This window comes from Astatotilapia calliptera, chromosome 7 (genome assembly GCF_900246225.1).
Source record: "Astatotilapia calliptera chromosome 7, fAstCal1.2, whole genome shotgun sequence".
In the NCBI taxonomy this organism is placed as follows: domain Eukaryota; kingdom Metazoa; phylum Chordata; class Actinopteri; order Cichliformes; family Cichlidae; genus Astatotilapia; species Astatotilapia calliptera.
In genome coordinates this window covers 17456436-17471016 of record NC_039308.1, presented here as the reverse complement: position 1 = coordinate 17471016, position 14581 = coordinate 17456436, and the positions used below count along the sequence as shown (strand labels likewise).

General features: G+C 44.1%; 1 protein-coding gene across 4 annotated transcripts in view; it reads right to left on the bottom strand.

Annotated features, from left to right (window-relative positions):
• LOC113025579 (nascent polypeptide-associated complex subunit alpha, muscle-specific form) overlaps nt 1–5307 on the bottom strand; it is a 38174-nt gene extending 32867 nt beyond the window's left edge. For all 4 annotated transcript variants that reach the window (XM_026173480.1, XM_026173481.1, XM_026173482.1 and 1 more), the window contains exon 1: nt 1613–5307. In XM_026173480.1, coding sequence (XP_026029265.1) covers nt 1613–4572 — 2960 coding nt within the window. In that variant the 5' untranslated portion in view covers nt 4573–5307. The remainder of the gene's footprint in view (nt 1–1612) is intronic.
• Between the last annotated feature and the right edge of the window lie 9274 nt (nt 5308–14581).

Genomic DNA, 14581 nt, shown 5'->3' with positions numbered 1-14581 from the left:
CGCCCCAGGGTGGCTGTGGCTACAATGTAGCTTGCCATCACCAGTGTGTGAATGTGTGTGTGAATGGGTGGATGACTGAATGTGTAAAGCGCTTTGGGGTCCTTAGGGACTAGTAAAGCGCTATATAAATACAGGCCATTTACCATTTTTTAAAAAATAGTTTTGCACTTTATTATGTATGTCATTAAATGCAGAATAGTCCACCAGAAAACCAAAATCTGGTGATCCAGGTGTAGGTATATATTTTATAGAGCTTGAGAGCAACAGAGTTACAACAGTTTGTTAACACTGAAGAGCCAACTCATTTTATAGGGCAAGCAGCCTGCCATGAATGTAAGAAGATCCAGGAGAGTGCAGAGGACGGATGCGGCATTCAATGGTTCTTTCTCTTTTACACTGAAAGCGAACACATTAGGTGTGAGGTGGCTGAGAATCTGTGGCCAACAGAGTAACAGGATGTCCAGTGATTCCAGCACTGTTTATTGATGTAGAATACTAGAAAACCGTGTCTTGTTTCCACGCTATGTGCTTAAAGCGATGACAATCTATGTGGTGGTGGTGGTGGTGGTGGGGGGGGGGGGTACTTTGCAATTATGTTTACATTTTACGGTCTGTTTACTGCAATTTACTATGTTGTATGATAATTGCAGGAATTTTTTATTCATCACATTACATGCTAATGTATGTGTACTTTTGCTCTACAAAGTATGCAATAAACACTGCATGATAAATCATCTGAATTCACTTTGATACACAACAGCACTCAGTTATCATCAGGAAAATAAGCCGAATGCAATATAGTCAATAGAAACACTGTCAATAGAAACATGTAGAACAAAACTTTTTAGGGAAATTAGAAGATGAGGAAATCACTTGTAGAGTTATTTCGACCAAATACCGAAACATTCTGATGACTCTGGTTTACACAGTGTCAAATGAGCTTGTCATTTTTTGGCAGGAGTAACTTATTCATTGAGACAAAAGCCTATTCTGAAAGGTTCGGGTCACGTTACAGTCTTTTGCAGGTTAACTATGGTGTTTTTTCTATGTTTGAGAGAAACTGTAAAATGTCAATTATCAGTTGTTATTGTGGCAAAAAAATACAGCCAGTAGATCATCAACAAATAGGCTTAGTAGTACATTATTGCTTTATAAATCAGATGAACCCAGGTGCATATGAGACTTGTGCTTTCTCTTTGTTTTCTATTACTGTTGATATGAAGTTTATTGTTGACTGGTTGTTTGGTTATGTTATAGTAATCCCCAAAGTCACCAAAGTCTCAAGTGAAGCACTTAAAGATCATAGTTTTAATTTAAACAGACTTGTTCATAATAATCACAATTTAGAAGTCTCAGTTTTCTGTCTTACCAGGGTGAAACGTACACTGGAGAGTTTATGTGTTATTCATGTGGCTTACATAAAAGTCACTTTCTGTCAACCAGTGATCAGAAAGAATGATACTGCACCTCCTGGCTTACTAGTGGGTACAGCAGGGTGCGCGTGATCTGTGGGTGACAACTGATAACAGTCATTTAATTGTCTAATAACATTCAAAGCAGGTTCACTTTTTCATTATGTAAATTGTCTCACTGAAATTAAATATAGCCTCACCCATCTCTCTCAGCTTCCTTCTTCTCAAGGTCTTGAATGACATCCAGCAGGACCTTAATGGTGTTCTGGCTGGTCTCCAGGACCCCCTCCAGGCTGTGAAGTTGAGTTTGCAAGCTACGAATATCATGCAGAGGGCCATTGGGACTCAAGAGCTTTTCTGTCACCCTGGATGGGTCCAATTTACACCTGGCCCCAGACACCAACCCTCCCAGAATTTCCTGGACCTGTCTCAGAGTATCAGCCTGGGTGGCAGTCAGGGGCCCAGCTGTAGGCCGCCCCCCAGAAGCAGAGCAGCCCCTGGATCCAGAGCATCCCTGCTGATTTGGAGGGAGAGCGTGTTGGCTGTTGGGGGTGTTCGGCCTGACGTTGGCTCCTGAGCAGAGCATTTTGTGTAGCGCCCCAAGCTGAGCCTGGGCTGAGCTAAGACAGCTGGGCTTAAAACAGGCCTTGGCAGGAGAGGAGGAGGAGGAGGAGGACTGCTTCTCTCCCTTCATCACAGCAACTGGCGGAGTTTGAGCTCTGTGCTTCAGAGAGCTGGCTCTCTCACAGAGCTTTGGTGAGTCTTTTATATCCTCCTTTTTTTCCTTCTCTCTATCTTTATCTTTGTTGCTGACCTTGCTGTCTGCCCTGAGCATGGGTGTTCGGACTGCAGGACCTGGCGGATCATTTCCCTTTTTTCGTGGTGTGTATGGTGGAGGCGGTGGAGGAGGAGGTGGAAGTCGAATGCCCCTCTTATCCTGAGCATTGTACGGGGTCTGAGAAGGGGGGGTGTACGGTGGTGCAGCACGAAATGTGGAAGAGTACAGAGGAATGGCTTTAGTTGGTGTTGCACATTGTTGAACATTTGCAAGAGTGGACACATAGGTTTTCACAAGCGGAGGCGGAGAAGTGCAAGATTTCAGTTTTGGGACGGGGGAGGAATAAGGGGTTATGCCTGTGCAAGCAGAAGAGGTATTTTGCAAAGTTTGACATGGGATGTTGCAATGAGAGACAGTTTGAATAACTGTGGCATAAGAAGGTGCAGTTGGGTTCAAGTGAGGTGCATGGGGACCAACTGCATGTGTAGTTGTGTAATATGATATGGATGTGCAAGATATGGCAGTTTGAGTAACAAATGTACAGGGAGTTACATTTGATGAAGGTGTAGCATTTGATGCTGCTGATGGTGGTTGATGTATTACATTTGGGGCAGGGGTTGGCTGTTTGGTGGGATCAGCAGGAGTTACAATGGGTGTTATAGTTGGGGTAGAGGTGGAGCGGGTTAACTGAGGGAATGACACCACGTTTGACATAAGGGGGGTGCAGTTTTGGGTGGGGCATGGCGATGCAGCTGAAGAAGCACTGGAGCAGACTGCGGCTGTGCTGGGTGTTGTTGGTGGGGACACAACAGTGTAATAGGGGACTGGGAGTTGGGTAACAGTAGGTACAGAAGTGGCGCAAGGAATGGAAAGTGCTTTGGGAGGAGGTGGGGCTGTGGAAGCTAACTTGGCTGGAGAAGTACAAGGTAGCTTTGTGCAGTGCTCAGGAGTTTGTATTGGTGCACTTGTAGGTGGGGGAGATGTACAATAAGGCACAGTAGTTGTTTGGGTAGTAGGAGGGTCTGGAGTCACTGTTGGGGATATAGGCTTGCACAGAATTTGCACTGAGCTGGGTGATGGTATTAAAGGTGGGGAAGCAAACGGGCTTTTAGTTTGTGTCTGTGTAGTGGAAAGTTTACGATCAGGAGAAGAGTGACTGGGAGAGCTTGTTTGTATTTGAGCGGTACACTGTTGAGCATTCAGAGGTAGGGTTGGATTGGTACTGGTGGTCTGAATTTGGGTTGTGCATTGTTCCTCACTTGAAGGTGGAGAATGGTGATTTTCAGTTTGACTCTGGGCGGTGCTGTACCTTGAACTTAAAGGAGGGGGTGGGCTCTCAGTCTGAACTTGAGTGGTACAGAGTTTGGTATTTGAAGGGGGTGGGGATGGACGGGGACTTTCAGTCTGTGTGGGAGTGGTGCAGTAGTGCACTTCCTTTCCAGGATCACTCGTTGTCCTATTTAGACGCTTTCTCCTCCTGATCGCTGAGGGAGTAATGCTTCCCTGACGTTTGGGGCCATCTCGGCAGGATACAGAGGAACAGTGGTATGGCTCAGCATTTTGAAGGACTAAAGGGGGGCAGCTGTGCCTTGAGGGTTTTACAGCAGACTTAATTTCGGTCCTTGATACTTTAGACCTTCGTTCCACCACAGTTCGCTCCCCTGGGCCAGGAGGGCCGTTCTGATCTTTGGACGCAGGTAACAACACATGGTTGTGAGTAAGGAACTCGTCTTGAGAGTCATGTTCGTCATCCCCATCCACCCCAACTGAGTCCCCAAGGCTGTGGCTACGAGTGTGGGAGGAAGGGAGAGATTGGGGCTTTTTCAGGCATGGGGAGGTCTGAATGGCTGTGCTGGTGCTTGTACTCGGCCTGCGTGTCATTGGCAAGGTTAGGGAGTTAGCCTGCGGTGGTGCCCAGGTTCGACGTGTAGGACCAGGTGTCAATGGATGAGGAGGCGCTCGAGCTAAAAAGGCAGCCACCACCTCTATAGTGCTCGCCATGTCACCACGCACAGCCCCAACCACAGAGGTTTGGCCAGGTAGATCCTTGGTCTGTGGCCTGTCCCTGTCAGTCCATGGCAGGGGGGACCTGCTGCTGTGTTTGCGAAGAGGATGTGGACTGTCACAGTCTTTGACAGGCTTCTGATGGCTATTGTTTTCCCCTGTTCCACTATTGCCACTGCTGCTGCTACCATCCTCCAGGTCTTTGAAGCGGACCTGGTGGGTGCGGTTGCGGCGCCGCTTGAGGCGACTTTCGATATCAGGGGAGTCTCGATTGAGAAGCACAGAGCGCACGGTCATTGTCCCAGGTAACTTGTCTGCCAAGCTGCTCTTGCCATTGGTCTGGCCTGTGAGCAAGTGGTCAGGCTCTTTGCTCACCATTTCTCCAGCCTCTGTCGCTCCCACAACATCCACACACTGTGAAGGCAGGTTGCTGTTGTGGAGAATCTCTTGTGTTAGTGTGTCAACAAGGAAAGCGATCGCTCCATCACTATATATTCAGTGTAACAGTGAGAGATCTATACGATTGACTGACTACGTTTCACTTTCATCCCAGAAAATACTGTAGATGTAGCAGTCTCTATACAGTATTGCATTTAGCTGCTCAGCTCATCTGTACACCAAGGACTTCCTTTGCAAATAAGATTGTCCTCAAGAAAAGATGGATTACCATTTTCCCAATTCAAGGTATAGTATAGATATCTGTGAGAAAACTTGTCTTAAACTTCCCTTTAAAATCTTATATAAAAATAAATATATGCAGCATCAAATATTCTTTAAAATGTCCATGCTGTTTCATGTCTTCTGAAGTTGTACATGTATTTTTTTGCCTCTTATTCACATTTCTCTTTAACGTTCCAGCAAGAAGAACTCTTGCAGAGGCCAGGGAGGTTACCTGCAGATAAGTGGAGAGGAAGGGAATGCAGCCTATCCTTTGTCTGTCCATCACATTGGCTGGTCTACTTGGCAGCCTGTCCTTCTCCACCTGCTTTGTCCCCTGGGCCCTCAGGAGATTGGATGGCCAAAGTACGGGATTGGCTTGACTGCGTTCCCATAATGATCTGGTCTTTTTAAACTTTTTTTGGTCTCTTCTGCTTCCTTTTTTAAATTTTTTTTTATCACTTTCTTTTTCTCTCTCTGCTTCTTTCTTTTCTCAGCTCTTCTCTCCGTGACTCATTCTCTCATGGTCGAAGGCAGCATGAGTTCCTAAAGAGAGGAGAAAGATAAAGAGAGAGACGAATAAGAGACTGTAATTGTTTCCATATTATTGTGCTTCAGTTTCCATCGAAACACAATGTGCTCGTTCCTCCCGATAATGAAGAAGATGTAAGATAGGCAGCTATTTTGAAATGCATGAGAGCGGGGGTCAACACAGAATGGGAAAAGGAGACATGAATTCAGAAAAAGTGCTGAAAGGATGGAGGTTGGAAAAGAGAGAGAAAAAAAGGCTCGGTGTATCATCAGCAGTGGAGAAATGTAAACTGAAAACAAGTGAAAAGAGATTGTAATTAAGGCCTATTCACACTGGCCAAGGGGGGTGTATAATGTTTCATTCCTTTTTTACGCTCTTTCCTCTCAGTATTGTTAAAAGTAGCCGTGTTTTAGTGACAGCAATAATTTTTGCATTGAGTATCACTTCTGCTCATGGGCACACAGTACGACTGTTGTCGTATTCCTTGGATTTCTCTTTTTCCTCCATGTTTTACAGTCTGTTGCCCTGTTATCAGTTCTTGATGATCTGCCATGGTGACATCCTCTCTGATTCATCTGGTCATTTTGTGACAGTCTGTCCACCATGCTGCAGTTAGTAGTATGTTCTCGTCACCCCGATTCCGTGCTCTGTTTTTGACGATCTATGGCCTTGATACATGCAGTATATATCACTTCATTTCCTGTCTGCGAAACAGGCAGCCGGGCGTGATGCTGTCATTTGCCTTACACGATCTATGGATCTGTTCCTCGTTATCTCCCCGTGATAGCCTCTGACACTGACAGGCTCGGGCTAATTCTGTTGTGCGAGTGTGACTGGCTGTTACTCTGTTCCCCTCACCCCACCCACCCTCCCATCTTCTGTGGGAGGGGTAATTAGTGACTCCTTCACAGCTCCCAGGTTATTTAGGGAGAGAGATACCCGAGGGGCTGCCACTTTTATTTACATCCACTGTTTTCCTCGCTTTCCTCTCTTTTCTTTCCACTGAAGAGGAGGATCTTTGGCACAACTGCCCCCACCCTCCTCCCTCCCTCCCTCCCTCCCGTCAACCTCTTTAAAAACATGGTTATTTGGATTAATCATGATTAAAGTCACAGCAGATAGAGCCTTGAGGGGAAATATCAACCATGCACACTGTGATATATTAATGGATTTAGAAACAAACCGCGGGATTCCTTCTCATTTTACTTTCTTATCGCCGCCATGTATACAGATGAGCCGCTTAACTATGAATCACCCGGAAAAAACAAATGACTCTGAGTTGAGGCACACATTTTTTCAGATGCGGGCGTGGGTGACGGTGCACTACGGAGGCTCAAGAACACAAGCTACGGTTCATCTATAGCATAGAAACTTCTGTTCATTTGACCTTGATGGTGATTTCTCCTTTCCTCACTTCTCCCTGGATAAATTAGTGGTTCCACCCTTCCTGTGTTTTTCATTAATATCCAATTTCACTCCGGTCGATGGTCTACCCATTTCTTGTACGAAGCAGCCTTTCAACCTTCACCCTGACAGATTTCCCTCTACGTATCATAGGGCCATTACCCTTACTCATTCTGGACGTGTCACCCTGAGCACACCTTCCTTTCATCTTTCTCCCATCTGGCCGTTCTCCTTTTTTTACCCACTCTCAGCTCTATCTTTCTATCTTTATTTCCCAATCTACCGAATGCTTTGCAGCAATCTCTTCTGCTGCCTCTTTTTGTCTAGTGCTTTCCACAGTTCATCCCCCTCACTCTGCAAACTACCCTCGGATCAAAATTTACGCTGACAGTTTAATGAATCCCCCTCTTAATGCTGCATGGGCTTACCGCTAGGGCTGAGGGCAGCTCTTTTGCACATGTGACATTTCCATGTTGAGCTTTATTGGCAGACAAGAGATAAATCACCAGGGAAGAGGTGGAAGGTGTGCAGTGGCATAATCCTAGCAAGGGTCGTAACTCTTAGCAGTTATTGTTTAGGATGTACCATAGTCTCTTTGCAAAGGTTTTGCTCCTATTCTCTTTCCTGTGTGTGTGTGTGTGTGTGTGTGTGTGTGTGTGTGTGTGTGTGTGTGTGTGTGTGTGTGTGTGTGTGTGTGTGTGTGTGTGCGCATCATGAAAATGCTAAGGTCACATCTGATCATCCCGTGCTAAGCTGTTGTGACTCTTAGAAACGCATCTGAACATTCAAAATAGAAGAAGTCAAGATTGGTTCCACAGATATAATAACATTCTGATGATTTCAAGGATACCGAGAACTGTATCCATGCCAGTAGCACACTTTTGGGTCCAACTATGCAGAGGGGATGGGAGGTGTCATGGATTGGATTGTTATGTAAAGACATGTCAGATCAGATTGTCTAGGCACGCTTAAAATTTGTCAGAGAGGACTGCGATGAAGAGGAGGCAGAAAGAGGAAGAGGAAGGAGAGGAGGTAGACATGCTGGGATATATTTAGAGATGCTATGAGACACATAGCAAAGCAAGAGGAGTAGGAATTGGAATAAGTAGGAGGGAGGAAGAGGCGGAGGGAGACAGACAGGCAGAGGGGGGGCAAAAGCAGGAGGAAGCAACCCCTGGCAGCAGAGGAAATGTCATGGTTAGGGTTCAGTGAAGTGGTAAATCAGGAGCATCAGCGTGTCAGGGCATTTAAGGGAGAAGTGGAGAGGAACTAAGAAAAGCTATATGATCAGCTATCGGTCCTGTAAGCACACGGAGGTTAAGAGTTATACCTGTGCTTTGTCACAGAAATTTACACCACGGTCGGCTCAGAGACGAGATGCAAAATGCATAAGCCGTTTTGGTGTTTGTGTTCTTGTCCAAAGAGATTTCCAATTCAAGAGCAGCTCCTTGGGAGTTGCCTGCAGATGACTACTTTGTTAGGTAAGCACTGAGTGTAGTACAGCTCAGCAATCTCACAAACAAAGGGATGTTCAGTTTTATCTAATACAATAAAACCAGCAAGTGCATTTAAAAATGCAAATAAAAGGCTTTTGCATGCACGCGCAAATCAACAGCCTAGAATTATATATAGGTTTAACATATTATTATTATTAGAAGCAAGGGAGTATATGAAGTAAAGCAAGTAAAAGTATTGTCCTCGGTGCTGGTACTTAAATTAGAAAACGGTACTACTGCTGTAGCTGCCTCTCATCGCTGAAAGTCTTGAGCCAGATTATGCTTAACAGCAAATTAAATTAAACAAACACAAATTAAATTATGATTCTTAATTCATTAGATACCCAACGCAACACGGCGAACACAGCCATTGTCATTCCTGTCAGACACTTGTATAATAGCGTCTAAATGTAAATGCTGGTTTGTTTGATTATGACTATGTAGGCTACTGGCATTCCAATTTGACCAGCTTCAATCTTGACAAGCTGTTTTTCAGCAAGCTCTAGCTGCAAAGGAAGTTTTATATAATCAAGCAGTATAAAATAAAGCTATTGCCCAAGTGGTAACCACCGTGGCTGAGAATGAAAGAAGTTTAGCCTCTGGATGTTAACCGCCATGCATTAAAAAGATGGTCTTGTGCAGTTTACTGGTGCTGATGGCTGCATGTGTCTCTTGTTCAACGAATCTCTAACGAAACTCTATCATAAAATTACATTATTTCCAATGACCTGTAGGGGGAGACTCCTCCGGCTGCAACTTGATTTATGAACTCAGCAGGCACTTTCCTAAATAGTTTACAGTTTAAATGACTAGTGGAAAAGCTTTCTTAGTATAGTAAGGTGCTCATTTGATAAACTACAGTGAAATTTAAAGTTTAATGAGAAAGCAGACCCTGTTATATCATCTATTTATATGATCACTACCATATAAGCTAATGGTGCTTTTGGCTTGCTGGTCTGATTGACCTCTTATTCACGACATCTAATCCCAAAACCTGGACGACCATGGTTAAAATGTCAAATTTAAAGTTTCAGAATGTTAGGACGAAAACCTGGTAGCTAGCATTTCAGTCCAACAAACACACCCTTCTTTTCCCTCCAGTTTATTCTAATTGTGAGCATTCGTTACTGTGCTGAAGAAGGCTTAAACTAAGCAACTCCACCAATAAGGTTTTGTGCTTGGCTTGGTTTGTTTTTCAGAATGATCAGTCTAAAGAAAGTCATGGACAGATTTGCACAAACAATTATTTATCTCTGGGCAAAAAGTTCCCACTATATCGTCACAAAAAACATTAGACTGATGGAAGAGAAAATGGGTAATGCTGTCTTGATCTTCGAGACAATACTTAAAACTAGCCTAGATGGAGCTAGCCTTTTGGATGCAGAGACTGGAAATTTTCCACTTCATCAGGAGTATGCAGTCTTTGATTGTTCTTGTTGCAAAGTGTTTAATGAAAGTCACAAATCAGATGATTTATAATATAGTTATTTTCAGAGGTGGGACCAAGTCATTGTTTTGCAAGTCTCAAGTAAGTCTCAAGTCTTTATCCTCAAGTCTCAAGTCAAGTCTCAAGTAATGTCAGGCAAGTCAGAGTCGAGTCTCAAGTCACTGGTGTAAAAGTCCGAGTAAAGTCACAAGTCTGAAACTTTGAATTTCAAGTCCTTTGGAGTCTTTAAAAAAAAAAAAACACGAAAAAATAATGTTGCAGTTATATGCTAAATGTAAATATTAGACCATGTAATTTTTTAATCTGTGTTTTTCTCAACACATGACAAAATAGTGAACTTAGAAAATATACACAAATTGTGAAATTGCACCTCTTTAAAATGCAGCTCAATTAAACTTAGCTCCAAGAATAATTTTCACGACAGTTCTGAGATAAGCTGCATGTTATTCTTGGATGCGGTTGTAGGACCAGCTTTAAAATCGCATGACAAAAATATCATACACATTAAAAAAAACTGCATCACCAACGTAGCCTGGACAACATTTGCTAGTTAGATGAAGTCAGCTATCTCATCGTAGCATATTTATATGCATATTTATAATTATACGCTTCTTGGAGTGAGTGCATACACTCATGAAGTTTAGTAACTTCCGGTCACTGCAACAAGCCCAGGTACAGTTTACCGACGGATGGGTACAGGACCTTGAAATGCACCGTGTAGAACGAAAGACCATCGTACCTATCATAAGTTTACCAGTCTCACAAATCGTCGTCATAAATACACATTCGTTAACAGTTTATTAATATAACCTTTGAGCTCAATGGTAATTAATTAGTAGTGGAAATAATTTCTGGTACCCATCACAGAAATGTAGCAGTGACAATAATACTGTATGCTGTAATCGTACTGGGCAATTAGTGATACAAAAAACCTGTTTTATCCTGTGAATAAAAGTATATGTTTTTGTCAATGTACCATAATAACAGAAGCGAAACGCAATATTGTGTCAGGACAATTCACTATTTATGCACAATAAATAAAGGAGCATAGCACGACAATTTCTGTTCAGCGCCAGACTTGCTTGTAACCTATATCACCAATTATGTTATGAAAATGACGTATTAACTACTAAAAAACACTGACCTTCGTGTAAATGCTTGGAGCAGACTAACCTGTGAGCTGGAGTGTTCTGGGACGTTATATTTGATCTTTGAATGGCTGCAATCCAGGCCATCCATCGCGTCTTTGTTACTTCGGAAACATGGCTCGAACAATTTCTCTTCAACGACGTAATCCGATAACAACCGATCTCTTTACCCGTCGGCTTCCCGTGGCTGTCATGCGACCGGCTATTGCAGTTAATAATACAACGGCTTCTTGACATTTTTGTGTTTCTTTTTATCGCTGTGTGACTGATTTTAATTGAAAGCCTGCGTGCGCTAGTACCGCTTGCCACGAGTTCCCAGAATCCTTTGCGGTTCTACCCGTGAATGACGTCACATTTTCAATCTCTATATAATATGCATGTTAAATTTTATATTTGGGGTAAAATATCAAGTCTTTTCAAGTAAACCGGTTCAAGTCCAATTCAAGTCCCAAGTCATTGGTGTAAAAGTCCAAGTCAAGTCACAAGTCTTACAACATTTTTTCAAGTCAAGTCTAAAGTCATAAAATTAATGACTCGAGTCTGACTCGAGTCCAAGTCATGTGACTCGAGTCCACACCTCTGGTTATTTTCATATAGGTTTCTATACAATCTCACTGCTTGTTTGTAACCAGAGGAGTCTCCCCCTGCTGGTCATTATAACAAATTAAAGACACTTTTTGCATTGCCTCTGCTTTTCAGACCCAAAGGCCAAGCTGTGCTTACTACATGCTTCTGCTGTTCCCAAGCGACAAGAAAACAATCATTATTCACCTCACAGTGTTTGGCATAACCATGAGATTCTGGCCTGGTAATACCGTTAGCCCCCCCATCACCACCACCACACACACATACACACACGTCTTAATTTGGAAAAGCAGGTTTGTTTTGAAGCAGTAAGTCTTTGAATTTGTGTCATAAATGGAACATTTTTGAGTTTCAGTGCAGAACACTCTTAAAATTGTATTTAATAACAGATCTGTACCACAGTGATTTAAAGTGCTTTATTGCGATGCTCTGCACACCTCAGGTGGCAAATACTTTCGCTTCTCCTGACGCCTTCATGACTTTAAAAAGTCATTCAAACATGCATAATATGTTATCTCGCAAAGTTTCTCACCAGCTTCTTACTAAAGAGGACACTCTACTTGTTCCAGCTTTCTTCAAGGATGGCTGGATTACCTCTATCTTTCCGAGCGCGAGTGCCAGAAATGATTTGTTCCATCTGTCCTCTTTTAACCAAAATCCTCTGCCTAATATGAAATCCCTATATGTAGGCCAGTGGATGGTGATAAGCATACTTAGCCAACTGTGAGCAAATTTGAGAATGTTTGGGTGTCTGTGAAAGAAAGCCAGAGTAAACATTGTTCTTCCTTGTGCTCATTCTGCAAGCCCAATTGTCTTGCTTCGCTGGCTGCTTCAGTTTGTTTCTTCTACTGTTCACGTCTCCTCGCCACTCTGTGCCACAGATTTCCAAGGTTCCCAAGGTCTCTGTGTGAATTCAGCAACACCTCGTAACTCGTGGTCAGACGGACATGTCCAGTGCACAGCAGCATGTTACACGTATGCAGCACAGTCCACTCCCCTGGGGGGGTTACTCTCTGCCAGGCTGCGACGTTGCTGTCCAAACTAATGTCCCAAGAGTACATCATAGTGTGTTACCTATGAAGCCAGCATGCTGTCAGTCCAGTGGAAACACCTGGCCCGCAGATAGGCATATTCTCCAAGTGCATAAATGAAATTAAGAATAAAAGAAAAGGACACGTTAACTTCTCCTGGGCAAAGACAGAAAATGAAGTGACGCAGATAGATGACAGATTCTTTCTTTTAAAAGCAATGTGCTAAAAGAAAAAAAAAGTGCTAGACGGAAGAGCCGAGAGACAGCAATATCTGACCTCTTTAGAGATGAGAGATGAGATGAAAGGGAGCAATACAGTGGTGCAGCGCAGAAGGAGGGAGAGAACAAGGGGGAAAGAGTTGCGCGACAACAGTCGGGATTAACAGCACAGCGTTTCTTCACACAGGAAAAAGCGGGCGCACGAATCTGCACCTGCGCACGTGCACGTGGAGGTGTGTGTGTGTGTGTGCGCACCCACGCGAAGGAGTACGTGTACGGCTGGGATTGTTTCATGCGCGCCAGTGACAAGATTGCTTCAGTGACGGATGCAAACACATATGCAAACTATGAGAAACAATTACTCTCACATGTGTGAGAAGATTACTGAAGCATGTTAATATGATTGAAATTGAAATGCTCATGTTGCCAGAGCAGCACACACACGCGTGTACGCGTGCATAAATAAACACACACACACACAAATCCATACAAATGGAATTCCCCCATTCAGAGCCTCCTCCTTAAACTTTCTGTGCATAGCTACAAACACTCACACACTCACACATGCACACACACACACAATCCTGCTCATGACAAATGTGCAATGAAAGCACGCTGCTGGAACCTGCAACGCCACACCACCGACAAACCAATCTGAGCTTCTCACTCTGTAAGCTTCTCATAAAGCTGCCCAGTATCAGTAAATGACTCCCACACCTGCAGTAAAGCAAAAATCCAGAAATCACTAGATTTCTCACTCACACTCACAAATCAGCAGGGGCACACCCCCACTGCTGGAATATGTGCACACACACACACACACACACACACACCTGCCGAGTATGTAAACAAAATGTATGCAGGCACGTGTGTGCACGCATGCGAGGACCATTCAGCGGGCTGATGGGAGCCAAAACAAAACAATAAGTCAAATATGTCCTCGCTGCCAACGTCCACTGCACGCAATCAACACAGACACTTGTACGCTGCTTTTTAAATCTCACCTCTTCTCTGATTTGCCTAACTCTCCATCTCTATGGTGATGCTGCAAGAAGGCTGCTGATGAGATTGCTGTACTATCTTCCATCAGGACACAGAACTGAGTCACACATACCTCATCTCTCTCTCTCTCTTCCTGTTTTCCTTCTGTGTTGTCTTCCCACAAGTGCTCGCTCCCTCTTCCCAAGCTATTCCTTCACGTCGCTTCCTCCCATTCTTCCATCCCTCTGGCATTCATGTTTGCTTTTTTTTTTTTTAATTCCCACCTCTCTGTCACTGCTTCTCAGTGAGCTTCGCACCGTTCCCCTTCCTCTGTGCAGAGTCCATCTGCTCCTCTCTTGTCTCCCTTTCCTCTCCAGCTCACCTCTTTCTCTCTCTCTCTCTCTCTCCTCCTCCTCCTCTCTGGTTGTGTCTTCCTCTATTTCACCCTCCTCTTTTCTCGTAGATTCATGCCTTTCACGTGGGAACCCTTTTATCCATCCCTCACAGCTTTCAGCTCCGCTGTGCCTACCTAGTTGTCTGAGCGTTTGTTCTGTGTGTGGAAGTGAAAGGACAGGAGGGGGAGTAAGAAGGCAAGAGTGAGCAAACAGGCAGTTATCGTCTCAGATGCTCCTCTCAGTTCTCCCCGTCCTGCTCCTTTTTTGCTCTCTCGCCTTTTCTCTCTGCATCTCTTCATCATGACCTCCTCTCCATGTCGCCATGCAAGCCCCCTGTCTCCTTGTAAGCAAAAGGAGGGAGGGGAGCGAAGAGAGGCTGGGGGAGAAGGAGTGTGGGATGGAGAGTAGGAGGTAGGGGGAGGTGGAGCTAGTGAGTCGGTCTAATTAAAAAGCAGAGTATGTACGGCTGCAGAGAGCGAAGAGAGGAGACAGT